At 39.2% G+C, this 20,941-nt stretch overlaps 1 protein-coding gene and 1 non-coding gene across 6 annotated transcripts in view; one reads left to right on the plus strand and one right to left on the minus strand.

Moving 5' to 3' along the window:
- Positions 1–19,982, plus strand: part of ARNT (aryl hydrocarbon receptor nuclear translocator) — a 72,052-nt gene extending 52,070 nt beyond the window's left edge. For 2 of the 5 annotated variants that reach the window (XM_059138225.1, XM_059138229.1), the window contains 11 exons: positions 3,333–3,467; positions 5,804–5,878; positions 10,166–10,317; positions 12,618–12,728; positions 12,868–12,940; positions 13,112–13,223; positions 13,400–13,502; positions 13,886–14,033; positions 14,839–15,001; positions 15,580–15,746; positions 16,484–18,502. In XM_059138225.1, the coding sequence (XP_058994208.1) occupies positions 3,333–3,467; positions 5,804–5,878; positions 10,166–10,317; positions 12,618–12,728; positions 12,868–12,940; positions 13,112–13,223; positions 13,400–13,502; positions 13,886–14,033; positions 14,839–15,001; positions 15,580–15,746; positions 16,484–16,573 (1,329 nt within the window). In that variant the 3' untranslated portion in view covers positions 16,574–18,502. Of the gene's footprint in view, positions 1–3,332; positions 3,468–5,803; positions 5,879–10,165; positions 10,318–12,617; positions 12,729–12,867; positions 12,941–13,111; positions 13,224–13,399; positions 13,503–13,885; positions 14,034–14,838; positions 15,002–15,579; positions 15,747–16,483; positions 18,503–19,876 lie in introns of those variants that run through there. The other 3 variants (XM_059138226.1, XM_059138227.1, XM_059138228.1) reach the window with 3 other exon arrangements.
- LOC131810729 (U2 spliceosomal RNA) lies at positions 7,902–8,095 on the minus strand. The gene has a single exon (XR_009345707.1). It is a non-coding gene; the product is annotated as a U2 spliceosomal RNA (small nuclear RNA).
- Positions 19,983–20,941: the final 959 nt, after the last annotated feature.

The following is a 20,941-nucleotide window of genomic DNA, read 5'->3' on the forward strand; positions in this document are numbered from 1 at the left end:
GGCTCGATCCCAGGACCCTGGGATCATGACCTGACCCGAAGGCAGGGGCTTTAACCCACTGAGTCACCCAGGCGCCCCTTAAAATTCTCTCTTTATCTCTTCTTTTTACCAGTTTAATTATTGTATGTCTTGGAGTAGACGTCCCTAGGTTGATTTTGTTGGGGACTCTTTGTGCCTTCTGGATCTGGATTTCTGTTTCCTTCCCCAGATTGGGGAAATTGTCGGCTATTCCTTATTCAAATAAATTTTCTGCCCCCTTTTCCCCTCTCTTCTCCTGGGATCCCTATAATTGAATTTTCTTATGCTTGCTGGCATCACTGAGTTCCCTAAGTCTGTTTTCATTTTTATATCTTTCCTTCTCTCCCTCACTCTCAGGCATGCTTAATTGCTTCCCATCATTCTGTCCTCCAGCTTGCTGATCTGTTCTTTTGTTTCCTCTAGTCTACTATTCATTCCATCTAGTGTATTTTGAATTTAATTTGCTTTTTTAAGATTTATCCATTTATTTGAGAGAGAAATGGCAAGAGTGGGAAGACAAGCAGAGGGAGTGGGAGAGGGAGAAGCAGGCCTCCTGCTGAGCAGGGAGCCCAATGATGTGGAGCTCCATCCCAGGACCCTGGGACCATGACCTGAGCTGAAGGCAGATGCCCAATGACTAAGCCACCCAGGCACCCCTGTGTTTTTAATTTTAGTTACTGAGTTTTTGTTTTGGGGTTTTTTTTTTTTTTTAAATCTCTGATTGGTTCTTTTATGTTTTCCTGTCTCTTTTAAGGATCTCACTGAGGTCCTTCATTCTCTTCTCAAGTCCTCTGTACTTTAAAGTCTACATCAGGCATATTACTTATCTCTGTTTTTTTTCCATCTCTTGCTGTGATTTTGTCCTGTTACTTCATTTGGAACATATTCCTCTGTGTCCTCATTTTGTCTAACTCTTTTGTTTCTTTGTGTTAGGAAATTCAGGTACAGCTCCTGCTCTTGAGAGTAATGACCTATAGTGCCATGTCCCCTGTTCATCAGAATGTTGTGCTCCAGGGGTGTCTCATATGTATGTTATGCGTGCCTTGCTATTGTGGCTGAGCAGCTTTTGCCTTTAGTCCAGTCATCTGCAATGGCTCTCTGTCTAGTGTGGGCAGGGTTTGGTCCTTGTACTGGATCATTGTAGTGGGCCAGTCTTGGGATGCTATGGGCTTAAGTTCAGTCAGACCAGGCATTTTCCAGATATAAGTAGCTCTGAATGCATAGGAGTGGGGTGCATGATGTTAGCAAGGTTTGCAGGAGTCAGCTATGGGAGGAGACCTGGTGTTGCAGCCTGGCTAGCGGGGATATGCCCACAGGTGTATGCATTAGTGGGGCATGCTGTTAGCAAGTGAAGTACTGAGTGTTGGTATCATACTGGCTCCTGCAGATGTCAGTGTGTTTGTGCTAACGGAGGAAAATGGCACTAGCCAGCTCCTTTAGTACTAGAGGAATTTTCCAGTGATCCTTGCCTCTCCAGCACATGTTCTGAAATCAGTAAACAGATCTCTCTCCTTTATACCCCAGGTGTTTTTCAGAGTGCTGCTTCTGTGCTGTATCTCCATGGGGCTGTTTGTTGTGCTCTCGCTTTAAGGGTGGGGACTTGGTTTCCTCTTGCCCTCCCAGCTTTCCCATGAGCCTGCTGATACTTAAGTGTTCCAGGTTTTAAGCCCTGCTGTTGATAAGCAGTTCTTGAAATTCAGCCCCTCTGGTTTCAAACCAAATGTTATTGGGATTTGTCTTCCCTGTGGGGTCTCCCTGGTGTGATAGTCTGTTTCTCTCCCTTCCCTGTGCCCACTGAGTTCTTCCTTCCTGTGGACAGTCCACGGGTCCTTTTAGTGTATCCATTTAGTCTTCCTACTCTCTTCAGTGTGGCCTCTTCTCTGCATTTAGCTGTGGAGAGTTTGTTCTCTAAGTCTTTGGTTCCTTTTCTGGGTTATTTACACCAGTGCGGCTGTTATCTGGTTGTATCTATGGGGCGAGATAAGTTTAGGGTTTACCTACTCCACCATCTTCCCTGGAAGTCCTGTATCATTCCTTTTCAGCGAGAAGAACTCTCCTTCAGGACTTGTTGATGTTATTTTTCTTTTACTCTCTACATACAAATGAGTTCTGTGAAACCCCAGATTTTGGGAAGAACATAACATTCACAGTGCTTCTCTTCTTGGATAGCAGAAGCTGAAAAGGATAAGAGAGGGAGGGAGATCTTTCCCTCTTATCTTTCATACTGTGAACTTCATAGTGCTGAATTTTCTCTTTGTAATTAATTTCTTCTGCTTCTACACAGAAGAAGAGAGATCTGTTTTTTAAAGATTTTGCTTATTATTAGAGAGAGGGAGGGAGAGAGAGAGCACAAGCAGGGGGAGCAGTAGGCAGAGGAAGAAGCAAGTTCTCTGCCAAGCAAGGAGCCTGATGTGGGACTTGGTCCCAGGAATCTGGGATTGCGACCCAAGCCAAAGGCAAATGCTTAACTCTGTTGAGCTACCCAGGCATTGTAGGAGAAGGGAGATATTTTTATTTTATTTATTTATTTATTTATTTATTTATAACAATTTGTTGCATTTTTTAAAAAAGATTTTATTTATTTATTCGACAGAGAGAGATCACCAGTAGGCAGAGAGAGAAAGAGCAAGGAAGCAGGCTCCCTGCGCAGCAGAGAGCCTGATGCAGGACTTGATCCTAGGACCGTGAGATCATGACCTGAGCCGAAGGCAGAGGCTTAACCCACTGAGGCACCCAGGCACCCCTTTTTATTTTATTGTTTTATGACTAGAAAAGTGGAATTATTCTTTTCATAAAATTAGATAAGTTTCTTGGTTACTGGGGACTAATTTTCTAATCAAACATAGCCTAGCTAAATGAAAGTAGGTGAGTTTTGAGTTGAATGAATTTTAATCTTTTCACAAAGTTGGTATAGGATACATATGTGGGAGTGGAACTAGCCCTCTTACCCTCTCTGATTGTGATTGTCATTTTTTTCCTGTTTGGATGAGATGGAAGCTCAGAAATTCCTAAAATTGAAGTGTCGTGTCTATATATATGACCATGAGGAGATGGGAAATGTATCTGTAAAGAATGGTATCAGGGTGCCTGGGTGGCTCACATGGTTAAGCCTCTGCTTTCAGCTCAGGCCATGATCCCAGGGTCCTAGGATCAAGTCCCGCATCAGGCTCCCAGCTCGGCAAGGAGCCTGCTTCTCCCTCTCCCTCTGCTGCTCCCCCTGCTTATGCTCTCTCTTTGTCAAATAAATAAAAATCTTTAAAAAAAAAAAAAAAAGAATGGTGTCATTTTATCTTGTTTTTATCTCTTACTTTCAGGTAACTAGTTCTCCCAACTGTACAGATATGAGTAATGTTTGTCAACCAACAGAGTTCATCTCTCGGCACAACATTGAGGGAATCTTCACTTTTGTGGATCATCGCTGTGTAGCTACTGTTGGCTACCAACCACAGGTGAAGAGCTGGAGCTGTTAAATCATTGATACTGAAGCCTGTTTTCCCTTGGTTTTGTTGAGATTATTCAATCGTGTATTCCAGAAGAGCCAAAACATATCAGGCCCAGATCAGAAAAAGAGATGAACCTATTCTTCCTGTAGCTTAATTTATTCTCAGGTTTTTACCAATGTCATTCATCCAGTCTAGAAAAATATGGCAGCTCTCACATAGGAACAGTGGGCATGGATATGTATTTATTTTTTGTTGTTGATATTAATACAGATAATAATGCAGGAGAGTTCATTTTAATTAATTGTAATGGTATGACCATCGTTAAATGATTTCTGTAATCACTTAGGTTAGGTACATAGTAACCCACAAAATACACAAGTTTGGCCCTGGTTATTATGATTTTATTGAGATTTCTCATGCAGCAGAGCAGGTAGCTATACCAGAGTTGAGCAATAAATCATTATAGAACCCTTCAAAACTGTATGGCCAGGAGAGACTTCTGGCTATGGCTCTGTGAAGAAGTTGGCAAAAAAGAGGTCTTGAAAAAGAACAAAGTTGGAGGATTTGCAGGATTTGATTAAACACCTGTTATAAAGCTTTTGTCATCAAGGTAGTGTGATATCTGTATAGGGATAGATATACAGATCAATAGAACAGAATATAGTCTCTTTTCATATTTATGGTCAACTGACTTTCAACAAAGATGTCAGGACAATTCAGTGGAGAAAAGATTCTTTTCAACAATGGTGATGGAAAAGTTGGTTATTTCCCCACACACAAAGGACGTAGACTCTTTCTTATACCACAGACAGAGATCAACTCAAAAACATAAATGCACAAGAGCTAAAGTTATAAAACTTACAGAAGACCATAGAAGATTATCTTTGTGATCTTGAGTTAGACAAAGTTTTCTTCTGTGACACCAGAAGCATGGTTCACAAAAGAAAAAACTCATAAGTTGGATTTCATGAGAATTAAAATTTACCCTCTTAACAGGACATCATTAAGAAAGTGAGAATATCATCCACAAATGGGGAAAAAATGTTGCAAATCATATATCTGAAAAAGGATTTGTAACCAGAATATACAAAAGAACTTTTACAACTGATTGAGATAAAATAAAAGATAAGATAAAAAGGGCACAAGATCTGAATAGATATTTCACCAAAGAGGAAACATGAATGGCATATAAAAAGATACTCATCATGGGGCGCCTGGCTGGCTCAGTTGATGGAACATGTGACCCTTGATCTTGGGGGTTGTAGGTTCAAACCCATGTTGGTTGTAGAGATTATTTAAAATCTTAAAAAAAAAAAAAAGATGCTTGTCATCATCAGTCAGTAGGAAAGTGCAAATTAAAACCACAGTGAGATACTGTTGTATGCCCACTAGAATGTGCACAGTGAGATACCACTATATGTCCACTATTATCAAAAAGTGTTGTAAGAATGGGGAGAAATTGTAACTGTTAGACATTGTTGGCAGACCTGTAAGATAGTATAGCCACTTCAGAAAAACATTTTGGAAAAATGGAAGAGTTTTGTAAATTGTAAGAAGTTAAATGTATACATAATCCTATAATCTAGCACTTCTACGTCTAAGCATTTACTCAAGGGAAATGAAACCTTTGTTCACATGAAGTTTTATATACAGGTGTTCATAGTTGTATTATTCACAGTAACCCCAAAGTGGGAAAATTGGAAATGTCCATTAACTAGTGAATGGATACACAACTGTGAAATAACCATGTTAGACTACTGCTGAGTAATAAAAGGAATATACTATTACTATGTGCAGCAACATAGATGAGCTCCAAAAATCTTAAGTTACATGTAAGAAATCAGACCCAGTAGACTACATATTATATGATTCCATATGACATTTCTAGAAAGACAACACTAAAGCAGAAGGGAGGTCACTGGTTGACTAGGAGGTTGGGAGCAGATGTTGACTATAAACAGGCAAAAGAGAACTTTGGGAGCAGTGGACATGTTCTGAAACTGGATTTGTGGTAATAATGTATAAATATAATGTAGAAATATGTTAGAGGCCATCAAATTGTAGATTTAGAATGAGTGAATTTATGTGTACATTAGACCTCAAATGTGTAAAAATACAGCTAAAATAAATATATAATATTCTGAAAAACAGAAATGTTTTAGAAGCCATTTGCTTAGCAGATTCTATATTCTTTTGTTTTGTCTTTTTTTCCTCTCCCCCCACACTTACTATAAACCCTAGGCTAAACACAGGAGACATAAAATCTAAGTCTTTTGCTGATAGGCCAGGAAAGTTAGATAATCATAGAAGTGTCCATCTTACTCCTCTTTTTTCACTTTTAGGAACTCTTAGGAAAGAATATTGTAGAATTCTGTCATCCTGAAGACCAGCAGCTTCTAAGAGATAGCTTTCAACAGGTAACTTTTCCCCATGGTTTGGATATGAATAATATTTTAATCTAATCAAATCTAATAGTTGTTATATTAATTCCTCAAACATTTATTGACCACTGATTGAGTACTGTGACAGGCATCATAATCTTATGTCCTTTAAAACAAAACCTGTATTTTTAAGGAACAGAAAAGGGCTAGTGTTTTGAAACTATGGATAATATCCAAGGTATTTTGGCTTTGGCTACTCAACTGTCCTGTATCCATCTAGCTGTATCCAAGAGACTCTTTAAAGTGCTTAAAGTATTCTAGGACTCACTGAACTGTGGGTGGTGGTAGGAATAATCATTTCATGGTTGTTGTTGTTTTTTTAAAAGATTTTATTTATTTGACAGAGAGACATCGAGAGAGGGAACACAAGCAGGGGGAATGGGAGAGGGAGAATCAGGCTTCCCGCTGAGCAAGGAGCCTGACACAGGGCTGGATCCCAGAACCCTGGGATCATGACATGAGCCGAAGGCAGACACTTAACAACTCAGCCACGCAGGCGCCTCTCATGGTTCTTTTATAGATCATTAAGAGTTAACTCTAAACGAATAAGATTGTTATTTATTAAATGTTGAATTTTAATCAGATTCTTGGGCTAGTAGCTCTTAATCAGCTTATTCAACTTTAGTACTAGTCTTATCCCCAGTGGCTTTTCCAGAACTAATACCTTCACTGCGAAGCTCCATGAGTTTTCCTAGTTCAAACTTGGGCTTCTTCAGCATTTTTCCTTTTGTTACAAAGACATTGTGCAGTGGACAAACAGATTGGTAAGCTTTTTCTGTGTCTTTTCTGATGCTATCTGGAATCAGCTTATTGACCACTTCTTTCAAGTCATTTGTCTTCACCTCCTAGGTCATGATTTCCATCATCATTTTCCAAATTCGGCAGACCTGTTGATGTTGAGCATAGGAGGTCTTCTGAATCTGATTGTTGCCTTTTTTAGTAAAACCAACACAAAATAGGGGCGTCTGGGTGGTTTATTTGGTTAAGCGCCTGACTCTTGATTACAGCTCAGGTCATGATCTCAGGGTTGTGAAATTGAGCCCCAGGTCAGGCTCCTCACTCAGCTGGGAGTCTCCTTGAGATTCTCTCTCTCCCTCTGCTGCTCCCCATCCCTGCCACCCTGCATGCATGCATGCATGCACTCGGTCTCTCAAATAAATAAATCTTGAAAAAAAATTCTGTTAACAAAATAGGCAAAGCAAGTAACCATTGGTAGTCTTAACATTACTATGAGTTTCAGTCATTGTTTGCCATTTTTTGACCATAGAGCACATTTTGTCACAGGTAAGATCCATGCCATGGAAATTATGCAGTTTTTGCCCTGAACATCCTCAGTAATTAGATTGAGTTTTCTAAGTGCAGCTTCATCATTCTGCAGATCAGCAAGGCTCACTTCAAAAACATGATTCTGAGGCCATCAGATGTGATTTTGGTTCATTGAATTCTCATGATTAGTGTTTTTCAAATATTTTCTTATATTGAACAAGTTGAACAAGTTGGTGCTTTCACATTGTGCCTGTTTTTCTTAGAAAATGGATCGCTTACTTCTTGGCTTCCTTTTTGCTACCTTTTGTTGGGTGCTTGTTCTTGCCATTCTGCATGGCACTGCTCCGGAAGCCAAAAGGCAAGAGTTAGTAATTGTAAACTCTTTTTTTTTTTTTTTTTTTTTTAATAAATCTTTCTAAGAAACTCAGAAAATAGTCAACTTAAGTACAAGAAAGCAAAACCTTGGAGAGGAAATTACTGAAGACAGAAACAAAAAGAAAGGAGAAATGAACAAAAACTATTTCTACCATTGGCATAATCATACTTCATTCATGCTTCTAGTACAGCGTAAGACACCCATGGTACATATATTTATATATATACACACACCTCCCCCTACAGGAGGCCAGATACAAGCCATCTGCTCAGGCACTCACTCAGAGGCAGAGACATTCCAATACACACAGGTTGCCCCTGCAGCTCGAGCTGGCTTTAGGCACCTAAGTATTCCCCGAGGGAGTGCCCCATTCCTGGAGTTATTGTAATATCAGGTTGATGCATGGCGTGGATGGGGAGCAAATCTCCTATTCCATCTCCCTGCTCCAAAAATCCATTTAATATATTGTCCTCAGATAGAGGACGTGTCATATATTAAAATGATAGGAACAGATACTGCACCTGATTTTAGCCAAAAGGCCAAAAATAAACTAACACTGTTATTTTCAGGCCCCAGATTCTAAAAATAAGTGGTGAATTTAATTTCAGTACAGGTTTGGCTTTAGGAAGCAGTTCTTTGTAGTAGACTGATTTCTCTTTGCGCCTCAGTAGTGTTCTTACACAATAGGTATAATAACAGTACTTAAATTCAGAGGGTTATTGGGAATATTAAGATAATGCATTTAAAGCAAATAACCCAACATCTGGAGAAAATTAGATGATGGCAGTAAGATGTCTCTCTGTCTCTTAGAACTTCAGCATTACCAGTTCCATGCACTCAGCTGCAGCTTGCAGAAGAATCACATTTTGTGTTTGTGTAGGCTCAGAAAAACCGTTCTGAAAAACTATTCTGACTTCTGTTGAATCCATTCAGAACTAAGGACATGAACCTTCAGCAGTGGGAGAAGATACTGTACTGTGTATTTTAAATTCTTGAAATTCCTAACCTTACAATTTCTGGTCACAGAGTATCATTTTATCACTTCTAGAAAATGTTTGTTGCAAAACAGCTTTAATGACTCCTGTATATTCTACATAATCTTGAGGTTATTATTTTGACATTAGTTGCTGCTATGATTTTAGGGTACTTAAATAAAGGTGCTTTTTAATGGAGGGTCTCCAACTACTTACTTAGCTGCTGATTTCCTGATTTTGGTATTTCTTAAGTCTAGTTAGATTTATATTTCTTTTTCAGTAATAAATTTAGTTATTTCCAACAAAGCTTGTTTTCCTTTTTTCTCCATTTTGGTTACTGCAGTGCTGTGTGTCACACCTGATTTGTGAGAAGTGTGTGTGTAAAATGTGCCATTTTATTATTGCTAAGTGAAGTATATCCCATTTTCTTCTGTAATTCTCAGTCCGCTTTAATGTCAGCAGTTATTTCCACACAGTTATTTCCACACTTAAACACAAATGTTACCACTTTTTGTTAAAAAAAAAAAAAAAAAAAAAAAAAAAACACCTTATAAAGGCTAGGTATATTGAAGCACTGGGCTTATACTTCACTGGAATAGATATATACCTTAGTAAGCAGGTTTCGAATCCAGTACTTAGTTATGTACAAATGTAATTGTATTCATTCTGTATATATTTCACAGTGAGCACATGTAAGAATTAAAGGCTATTTAGTATTGTTTAAATGTAAATGTTCGGGGCGCCTGGGTGGCTCAGTGGGTTAAGCCGCTGCCTTCGGCTCAGGTCATGATCTCAGAGTCCTGGGATCGAGTCCCGCATCGGGCTCTCTGCTCAGCAGAGAGCCTGCTTCCCTCTCTCTCTCTGCCTGCCTCTCCATCTACTTGTGATTTCTCTCTGTCAAATAAATAAATAAAATCTTTAAAAAAAAAAAAAAATGTAAATGTTCATATCTCATATCTTTTTTATTATGTTAAATAAATATTGATGTTCTTTAAAAAAAAATTAAAAAACAACGTAGCCCAGTGATTGACATATAATAACTATAAAATGTTAGCTACTAATCCTTATTTATTGTTAGGGAGAGAGGTTCAAAAGATAATTTTCTGTTTCATAAGACTAGAAACTTAAATAATCTAAAATTACTTTATTTTAAAAAATAGAAACAAAACAAGGCTAAAGCTAACTTATTTTTATTTATAGAAACCTCCATGGCTGCTGTGAAAACAAATTCTCAAGGTTTGGGGGGAAAAACCTAGGATTGAGGAGCAACATGTAAACTATTCAGTATCAAACTACAAATTTCTACAATAGACTGTAAAGCTAAAGCCACATTATCTTTGAGGGATTTTCCACAAGAAGTGGGGAAACAGTCTTTATTTTCCTGGAAAAAATTTGTTACTCCTGTTTGACTTTGACTAGAGTGGTCAGATAGCTGCTTGGGACTCTGGGAAGAAAAATAAGTATACCTCCTTATTATTTAGCACTTAGCTTTCATTCTACATGTTGTTTCATCAGTAACCTTGAAAGAGACTGATACTTCAAGGACAGTATCACACAAATCTTAGGTTTGTAGAAATGGGAAATTAAAAAAAAAATTCTAAAGAAAGTTTTTTGTGGGTTTCACTGATAGCATGAAAATTTTTTCAGGTGGTGAAATTAAAAGGCCAGGTGCTGTCTGTCATGTTCCGGTTCCGGTCTAAGAACCGAGAGTGGCTCTGGATGAGAACCAGCTCCTTTACTTTCCAGAACCCTTACTCAGATGAAATTGAGTACATCATCTGTACCAACACCAATGTGAAGTATGTACCATAAAGGCCTTTTCCAAGGTTGGGACATCTCGTGGGCCGAGTCTGCTTAGCTTTATTAAGCCTGTCTCCTACTTTTCTGCTTTACCTACCTTTGTGGTAGTAAGCCATTAGTTTGAAGTTCCTCATCTTCCAACTTACTATAGGATTTGGGATAGTTCATCCAGCTAGAATAAAAGTTTTAACAAATAGTACTTCAGAGAGTAAGTTCTGAGATGTGAACGGTGTGTGTTTCTAGTTTATGCTTCAACCCTTTCTAGAAACGATATTGATTTAAATACCAGTTTATTGCTCTCTTCTGGTAGGATTTTCATCTAGAGCAGGTGTCTACAGACTCTTTTTTGTAAAAGGCCAGATAGTAATTATCTTAGCTTTGTGGGGCATATGATCTCTACTGAATTATCCAGCTCTGCTATTATAGCGTGAAAACAGTCCTAGCAAATGAAATGAACAAAGATGGCTATGTTCCAACAAACTTTTTATTTATGAAAACAGGCAGTAGACTGGATTTTGCTCATGGACCGTAGTTTACTGTAGACCATACCTACATCCATTCTTGTTAGTTTTTATTCCTTGATTCCTTTCTGTTTGAGATTTTTTTTCTCAACTTGGTAAAAACCAGTTTTTGCAATAGATTGCACATGCCATGAAGTACACCCATTAAAGTGTACAATTTTTTAGTATGTCACAGAGTTGTACAGTCTAATCTCAGTACATGATCATTTCCCCTAAAAAAATTCTGTACTCATTAACAGTCATCCTCCTCATTCCCCAAGTCCTGTATGACAACTAATCTAGTTTCTGTCTCTTTAAAATTGTGTGTTCTGGACATTTCATATGAATGGAATCATAGCAATACATGATTCCTTGTAACTGACCTCTTTTGCTTAGTATAATGTTTTAAGGGTCATCTGTGTTGTAGCATTTATCTGTACTTTTTTTTTTAATTGCCAAGTAATATTCCTTTGTACAGGGATACATTTTATCCATTCATTAGTTGATACACATTGGGTTATTTCTAGTTTTTGACTATTTAGAATGCAGCTATGGACATTTATGTACTAGTTTTATGTGGATATGTTTTTATTCTGTTGGATATACCTAGGAGTGGAATTGCTGGGTCACATGGTAACTTTGAGGAACTGCCAAACTATTTTCCAAAGCTTCAGTATCCTTTTACACTTCCATTAGCAGTGTAACGAGGGTTCCAGTTTCTCCATATTCTTACTTTTTTTAATATACAATCCCAGTGGATGTCATTTGTCAGGTTACTTCTTTTCCATTTAATCCATCTATATAGAATTGGCCCTGAGCCTAGCTCTTGAAGATCTGCATAGAAATTATTATCAAGTATAAATAATACCTGGTGACAACATTGAGTCTGTGTCCTCCTTCTCTTAGGACTTTAAGGTTTAATTCTTATCTGATTAGTATAGCAGAGTAGATTAAGTTAGAAATTGTATTTACTTAGGACTCAGGTATAAGGTTGTGGTCACTGTAGTTTCCTAGGGTTTCTTTTTGTTTTTGCATCTTTATATTACAGAATAACTAGTATTGTGTTTCCATTTTGTTTAAATTTTGAAATTTTAAGTACTTTTAAGAACTTGTTTTGGGGGCACCTGGGGTGGCTCAGTTGGTTAAGCAACTGCCTTTGTCTCAGGTTATGATCCTGGAGTCTCAAAATCGAGTCCTGCATCGGGCTTCCTGCTTGACAGGGAATCTGCTTCTCCCTCTGATCCTCCCCCATCTCATGCTCACGCTCTCTCACTCTCTCTCTCAAATAAATAAATCTTTAAAAAAAAAAAAAAAAGAACTTGTTTTTGGAAATAATGGTGTTCCCTATTTTTACATACTGTTTTCCCTACCAGTTTAATTCTTAAAATTTTTAAATAAACACTTTTTTCAGAAACTTGGAAAGTATGAAAAACTATGAAGAGAAGGAAAAAACTTTTCACTATCCAAAAAGAGTCTTTGTTAATGTTTGTATATATACTGTCAATTTTTTTACTTAGCTTTTAAAAAACCACAATATACAGATAAACTCATAGGTATCGAATACCTAAAAGAAATTAGAACCCAAAGAGGATAAACCCTTGTGCTACAGGACATAGTTTTTGTTTGTACCTTGTCGCCCATGGTATGAAATAGCTGCTGAATTGAAGTTACTTAAAGGATTAAAATTCAAAAGGGAATTTATTAGTTATTGCCTCACTTATAAGTGAATCTGTACAGGTGTATGTGCAGTGTCGGATCCTTTTTTTCTTCTCTGCTCTGTCTGCTCTCCGTTTTCTCAGGAACTCCAGCCAGGAGCCAAGGCCTACACTGTCAAACACAATCCAGAGACCACAGCTAGGTCCCACAGCTAATTTACCCTTGGAGATGGGCTCAGGGCAGTTGGCATCCAGGTAAGAAATGGTAGAAGACTCGTTAATGATCAGTGGTCCAGAGAGTGAGCATCTGCAGTCGCATTTGTTGGTTTAAGCCCTTTGCCCACATTAAAAAAAAAAAAAATTCTTTCTCTCCTTACTGGCCTTTAATATATAGGCAGCAACAACAGCAAACAGAACTGGATGTGGTATCAGCAAGAGATGGACTGGCTGGCTACAGTCATTCCCAGGTAAGTGGTGTCGTTGTCTTTGAAGAAGACTATGATCATTTCCTTAAGAAATGTCCCCCAGTGCCAGTTTGATTGTATGTGCATCTTTATGTGAATGTTAGGGTTATTGAATTGCCATGTTAAATCTTTCATGGTTATTTTTATCATTGTATTCCACACACTTCTGTTCAGCCTGTGACAACCACAGGGCCAGAACACAGCAAGCCCCTCGAGAAGACAGATGGTCTGTTTGCCCAGGATAGAGATCCAAGATTTTCCGAAATCTACTCCAACATCAATACGGGTATGTTTCTTCCTCATTTTCCTTTTAAATTCTCATTCCAATCACTTACTGATGTGCCTGCTGCTGCCTGACATCTTCCCACTTAATCATAATACCTTATGAGTAAATAGGAACTTGCCGAACTAATGTACTACAGCCCCTTGACTGGCCCTCCCCCTACTCCTTTTGGTCCACAGATCAGAGTAAAGGCATCTCCTCCAGCACTGTCCCTGCCACCCAACAGCTATTCTCACAGGGCAACACATTCCCTCCTACCCCCCGGCCGGCAGAGAATTTCAGGTGAGCCCCTTATATATGTGCTGCTTTATGGGGCAACTGAGGCATTCAGTTGCTAAATCCAAGTTTTATTCTTCCCTAGCTTTCTCTGGTTATTTTAGACAAAGCAGTAGAATTTGTAGGGCTTAAGATGAGGCAAGCTGCTTTTCTTCCTCCTATTTCTTTGCACCTGTCCTGTTGCTATGTTATAGGTTCCATCTTTGTGTGTCCTGATTGGTGTGTGACTGTCAGTTTTTCTCATCTTTTCCAAATTTTGTTATCAACTTTTCCTTAACCCCAGGGAAATAAAGGGGACCTAGTAATAGCAGTAGATTGTCCTGTGATTCCTAGATTTTGTAGTAAACCCATCCTTTTAATCTTTTACTGCACTATTTGTTCACTCCTAGAAGTAGTGGTCTGGCCCCTCCTGTAACCATCATCCAGCCATCAGCTTCTGCAGGGCAGATGTTGGCTCAGATTTCCCGCCACTCCAATGCCCCACAGGGAGCATCCCCAGCTTGGACTCCTAGCACCCGCCCAGGCTTCTCTACTCAGGTAAAAGCATCTCCTCTATCTGTCCCCTGTGTACTAGTTTTTCTTTGGTTAGTTAGGCTTTTTTCCATATGTAAAATTATTGTCATCTATCTTAGATAACTTCTTCCCAACCCCCAACCCCTACCTTCCAAATTTTCTTTTTGTTGGAAGTAGCTAGATAATTAAAAATATAGATAATCCCCAAATCGCAGAGTCTGTGGTTTTCACATACTTACTTTTATTCAGAATTGCTCACACAGAACATATTAAACAGATTTGATTTATAGATTTATTTAGGAGTCAGTTCTGAGTTTCCATTTTGTACTAGAAAGTAAAGGAATAAAGGAGAAAATTAATTATAATTTATACACAGTGATGTCTATTTCTTTTTAAAAAGTGGTTAAGAGCCTCATATAATATATATTATATATGATAAGCTTAAAGCTAATATTCTTTCATATATTAATATATGCTTATATTGCACAGCAATATTTTCAGTAAGAAAGCCCAAACCAAAAAGCATACTCCAAAATTGTTATATGCAGTATGATCTCAGTTGCATAAGAAATGTATAGGAAAATAAAAACTGGAAAAATTCTCACAACTCTCAGTGTATGAGATAGTTCTTTGCTATTTTCACTTTGTCATACCTGCCTAAAAGTAGTGTCAAAGGAAATTGGCATTAATTAGAAGAAATACAGAGTAGGAAATAAGTGATGAGCTTGGCTCAAAAGAATCCAGTCATTGACAGAAGGTTGACTTATAGGAATGGCATGTGCAATAATGTTAATGTTCCGTTTGTTCTCTATCCCTTCCTGTCTTTCAGCAGGTGGCTACTCAGGCTACAGCCAAGACTCGTTCTTCCCAGTTTGGTGTGGGCAACTTTCAGACTCCGTCCTCCTTCAGCTCCATGTCCCTTCCTGGTGCCTCTACTGCATCACCTGGTGCTGCTGCCTACCCTAGTCTCACCAGTCGTGGATCCAACTTTGGTAAGTTTCAGATGAGAAGGGAGGGTAAACTGGAAAATGACACCACTAAAGAGAAAGGATTTGGTAGTTAAAACAGTTTTCTTGGGTCCTGGGTGCAGTGACAGTCCATTTGGAATTTAAAATGTACCCACATGAGGAAGACTTTAGCCCATATGTAAAAGTATATAAGCTATATATTAAATAATGAGCAAATTTAATCTAAATGATCAAAGGACTCTTTTTGGAAAGGCTACTCAGAGAAGAATTAATTTGGGGCTGGGTTTTTTTTTTTAAGATTTTATTTATTTATTTGACAGACAGAGATCACAAGCAGACAGAGAGGCAGGCAGAGAGAGAGGGGAGGAAGCAGGCTCCTGCTGAGCAGAGAGCCCAACGTGGGGCTCGATCCCAGGACCCTGGGATCATGACCTGAGCCAAAGGCAGCGGCTTAACCCACTGAGCCACCCAGGCGCCCTGGGGCTGGGTTTTGAAGTAGAAGAGGCATTGATTAACAGAAGAGCAGAAAGTATCCATGTGCTAGTTTGTCCTCACCAGTGGAGTTAGTGGCTTAAGGTTGGGTGTCCTTTCTGTATTTCTAGCTCCTGAGACTGGACAGACTACAGGACAATTCCAGACACGGACAGCAGAGGGTGTAGGTGTCTGGCCACAGTGGCAGGGCCAGCAGCCTCATCATCGATCGAGTTCTAATGAACAACATGTCCAACAGTCATCAGCACAGCAACCTGGGCAGCCTGAGGTCTTCCAGGTGAGAGGGTGAAAAGACTTCAGAAAATCAGAAACTGGAGGAGAAAGGGTCAGGGAGCAGAAACAGAGAAAGAAGTATGCATATGGACTGAGGTATTTGGGAGTATGTGGGAGAAGCCAGATTGGGGATATATAGGGATAGATGTCATTAACTGGAACTTACTGTGTGATGCACACCGCACAGTCTTTAATCAGAAACCAGACCATTGTTAGTGATGTGAAGCACCATGCAAAGAAGTTAAAGGAAGTCACTCAGTCCCATTAAAGGAGAGCCACATTTGCACTGCACAGTAGCTTGGGTATAAACATACTGCTTGTACCTATAAAGGCCCATTTGTTTAAGTCCTGAGGGGACTGAAAGAACACATGAGTAATCTTAGGACAAAAGAAGAGCTTGTTGAAAGAAGGCAAAACAGGTTTTGGTGGAAAACAAATGGGGTAAGAGATACTCCATACATGTTCATAGGGGCAAGCAGGTTTTTCTCCTTTTGAAAATAATGGAAAACTAGAAAAGAGCGAAAATGTGGAACTGTAGGAGGAAGCCAGAGAAGGGACTAGAAACCAATATTGTTATCTAAAGGAGTCAGAGCGTTCCTGAGAGTAGGGAAGGTTCAGGGAGCTCAGCCCCACAGAAGCTCTGTTGGGTCAGGGGTGATGCTTTAGGGGAATGTTGGGAAGAAGCTTGATAAATGTGAGGGATTAAGGTTGTGACTAGATTTGCTCTGTTTCTCTTACCAGGAGATGCTGTCCATGCTGGGAGACCAGAGCAACAGCTACAACAATGAAGAATTTCCTGACCTAACTATGTTTTCCTCCTTTTCAGAATAGAACTATTGGGGTGAGGATAAGGGGTGGGGGAGAAAAATCACTGTTTGTTTTTAAAAAGCAAATCTTTCTGTAAAGAGAATAAAAGTCCCTCTCCCTTCCCTTCCCTCACCCCTAATGTGTATCCCCTGCCCCTTCTGGTCTTTCCTTGACCTTCTGCCTCTGAGATAACATTTATAGAAGAAATGGGGTGAATCCTGAAGGCTTTGGGGATCCTTCGAAAAACTGAGGCTGGGTGAAGTTAAGAATGCCTTTCCTTATGTCTCCTGACCAGAGATTTGTGCAGAAATGATTGTGCTAGGGTCAAGAGGCAGGTTAGAGAACCTGACATCCACTATTTGCCTTGAATACTGTGGCTTGTTTTTGGAAAGAAATTCTGAATAAGGTGGGGGAAAGGAGGAATGTCCTCATATTTGAGGACAATGAAGCATGGTAGGTATATATAGGGCTTCAGGAAGTGAGTATAGACTCTTTCTGCTGCCTGGTGAGTGATGAAGTGAGAGAGGGAGAAAAAGAGGGAGAGAGAGAGAGAAAGAGTGTTTGTGTGTGTGTGTGTGTGTGTGTGTGTGCATGTATGTGCACACATATGTTTCTCTGTTTGTTTCTCCCTATTAGGGAGTTATGCAAAATTTGTCCCAGATTTTATCTTTGTTTTTCTGTGTATTCTTCAAAGAGTCCTAAGGAGTTAAATCTCCTAGGTATTATCCACTTAGTATTGCAGCCAAAGAGTATTTAAATAAATGTCTTTGCTGCACTTATATCTATGCCCAGCCAGTATGCAACTGTAAGCAAATATATAAAGTTTTCTGTTGATATGGTTGGTCTCTCATCGAACATATTTAGTGATAAAGCTGGGTCATTCCGACTTTTGGTGCTCTCACCTTATATGGAAGATCGGCAAACATTACAGGTGTTTAGGGTGGGAAGATAAACCCCTTTCAAAAAACCCCATACTTGGCCATACTTGCTGCATTTTTCTGTCAGAATCACATATGATGTGTGTTCTGTAGAGGTTATTTCTGCATGGAAACTCAACTTCTTGGATTAGCAGTCCCAGTGATATCTTCACTGCTGGAGTTCAAACCAAATACCAAGCCTTCTTGCAAAGTAGCCTCTTTCATCCCATTCTCAATTCAGTCTGGCTAGAAACTGAGACTTAAGTCTTTTCTGGATGTATATACGTTCTTCCTTTTTGCTCCCTCCAATCTGAAGATTGGATTTTGCTTTATCATTAAATCCATGGGATAGATGGGGCCTGGACTCCCATTCAGACAGGGTCACTGAGTTAACTATAGCCATATAAAATGCAGATACCAGTTATTATTCTCATTCTTTACCTTCCTCAGGTAACAGTTACGTGTATCAGCCTTTTTTTTTTTTTTTTTTTTTTTTGATTGGCTCAGGCCAGTATCTTAAGTGCAAGACTGAATTAAATAAGAAGACATATTAAACATAGCCATAGGAGACTGAGGAGCACAGATGGCCTTAGAGAGGCTAAGAAAGCATCATTACTGGGTTTTTCTCCCTTTTGTCTCCAGTCTGGTGCCAGGTAGTGGAGTTGAAAAGGAGACAGTTTATTTTTTTATTCTATGTGCACACATACCATATACATATATATTTATATCACAAGTTAAGAAACCAAAAAGTTGAGTTTCCAATGGAATCCTTGTTTTTTAATAATTGACTGTTTTTAAATGTGATCAGGACTATGATATTGTACAGTTATTATAGGGCTTTTGGGGAAGGAGAGGGGAGGGAGAAGACGCTCTGGGGGTTTTGTTTCTGCTTTTCCTTCAGGGTTTTATTTTTTGATTGTTTTGTTTTTTTCTTGTTGGCCATTTCTGTACTGCTGGCATCTGCTGAGCTTTACAGTGGCGAAAATAATGACATGTAGCAAAGATTTTAAAACAAAATATTTTTTCCTTTTGTAAACTTTCTTGTGTCGTGTGATCTTGATTGCGGCTTTATTATTCCTTTCCAGCTTATAAACAACAAATACCCACAACTAGTTGAATCCATAGCTTGAACTCCAAATATGCAAACATAAAGCACAGTGTGTTTGTAATTTCAGGATTCAGAAATCATAGGGCTCTGATCACTCAGCACTCCTTGAGTGTCCTCCTGATCCTGACTCATTCTGAGTAAAATCAGCAGGGACATCTGACCATGAGATGGGGGTTGGGGAATTGCCCAAGTCCTCCAGAGCACACTTGAGATCTGTCTGGCACATCGGATTCCTTCTCTCCAGTATGCCTTGCTCTCCTGGATTAAAAGGAATTAGGGATGGGGAAATTTAAACTATTCAGGTCTGGACTCGGTTTCCCTCCAGGAGCATATGGTTCATTAGCAAGTCTTAAAACTTACAGGCATAAACCTGTGTTCTTGAGGGTTTGTATATGCAGTCCAGCTAGAAACTGAATCTGTCCTATGTATTATCTTTTCTATTCCAAGGACTATCTTTTCCTCTTCCCCCATCTCTGTTTATGGAAGAAAATGGGAGTTTGGGGATGTGGTTTAGGTACTGAACTAGACTCTTATGATCTGTCACATGCTTGGATGTTGGGGGAATTATTTGGAGAAGCTCACATGACTGGTCTTGGATCAGGGATTTTAATAATTGAAACAGATAATGTTCATCAGGCATCCCACCGTCTGAGAATTTTAGCAACAAAGAAGTCACATGTGAGTTTGTCAGCATTTAATGGCACTGATTCAAGTAAAGTCATTAGGAGTGCTAGTTTTTTTGTTACTTTCAGAACCAGTTTCATCTGGACTTCTTAGGCATATCCTTCCTCAGCAGCATCATATTAGGCTGGGAAAGCTACTGACAATTTTTAGCCAAAAGCTTATAAACTACAAGTCATTTTGGAGCCTTTGGCTTCCTACATATTCTTTTCTAGTCTTTTTTATTTATTCCCTCCTCCTTGCTGTGAGGGTCAGACACAAATTTGAAAACTAAGGTTTCAAAGTTGGAGGGATGGGTGATAACAGGAAAAGGACAGGAGAAGATGTAATCCCCAATATAATAAATACTATATAATAAAGAAGGATGGGGGAGACCAGGACTGTGTCTTATTAACCATCCAAGTGAAGGTAAGCCCCAAGTTGTGTAATGTATATTGAAATCTTTTTTTGTTTGCTCTCAAGGACAGTCCTGTAAAACTAAATACCTAGCAACTTTCCACCCTGGCACACTCACACTACACGGACACAGAAACATTGCAAATCCACTGCCTCCTTCCCTCCCCAACCCTGCTCCTCTCAGCATTTCTTTCCCCGCCTCCCTCCTCTATTCAAATTTTCCAGCCCACAGCTGAAACTGACTTCCGCAATCCTGATGGAATAAATCCAGCACCCCTAGTCATCCGCCCACATATCTACTACACTCCCCAGCGAACGGAGCCCAGAGCAGATTCCTATCAGCAGGTAACATTTTCTACTTGCTAGATCATTTAGTTTCTCTTCCCTCCCTTTCTCCATTTTAGGGGTATTAGGAATGTAATGACTTGGGGATATGGTTGAGATTTGTAGGTTTTGTAAGTGAAAACAATATGCCCATCTTAGGTCATTTCCTGGCCAAATTTGCCTGGAAATCTTCAGGATTCCTGCTACGATTTTTATTTATGTATACATAGTTGTTAGTGAAAGCTAAGGATATAGGGATTCCTTTGCCCATCCCTTACAGAGTAGGGTTTTCTGTTTTCGCCAAAGTTACTGAAGGGTTAACTTACTAGCAGGGAGGAGAACTGGTGCCCGGAGGTGTTTTTCTACTGTCTCAAAGCCCTTAACAACTCCAGATATTAAATGTCTTGTTGAATGTTTTGCCAGTCTACAAAGCTTATACAAAAATGGGACTGTAAATTCAAAAATGCAAGCTGTATAACTTACTTCAGACTGTAAATTGTTCTTAAAATGGAAAACACAGAATTAAGCAAGCCGCTGTAAGAAATGAGTGAAACTAGAGTAAACTTCTGAAAAGCTGTGCATTTAATGATCATAGAACCTGCTTTTTTATCTTAACATTCTAACAAACTTTAATTCTGAAGCTTTCCATCCTGTGAGGCAATTACAGAGGTTTTTTGTTGTCAGGAAAAGAAAGAAAAACTTTCCTGCCCACAGCATCTGGTTGAGATTAGGGGCAGTTTCCTGCCTGAGGAGCGAGCAGAAAGAGGAGGAAGAAATGCGAGCAGAAAGAGGAGGAAGAAATGCGTAAGACTAAGGAGACAGTAAACATCTAGAGAATAAGAAATACTGTCAGCTGTTCCCAGTCCTCTCCTGGCAAGATCTGGGAAGTATCAGAATTTGGGGTAGGGAGTAAATGCATTGAAGAAATGGTTACGTAGCAAAACTTAGCTGGAAGTCTCTCCTTTG

Source organism: Mustela lutreola, chromosome 10 (genome assembly GCF_030435805.1).
Source record: "Mustela lutreola isolate mMusLut2 chromosome 10, mMusLut2.pri, whole genome shotgun sequence".
Taxonomy (NCBI): domain Eukaryota; kingdom Metazoa; phylum Chordata; class Mammalia; order Carnivora; family Mustelidae; genus Mustela; species Mustela lutreola.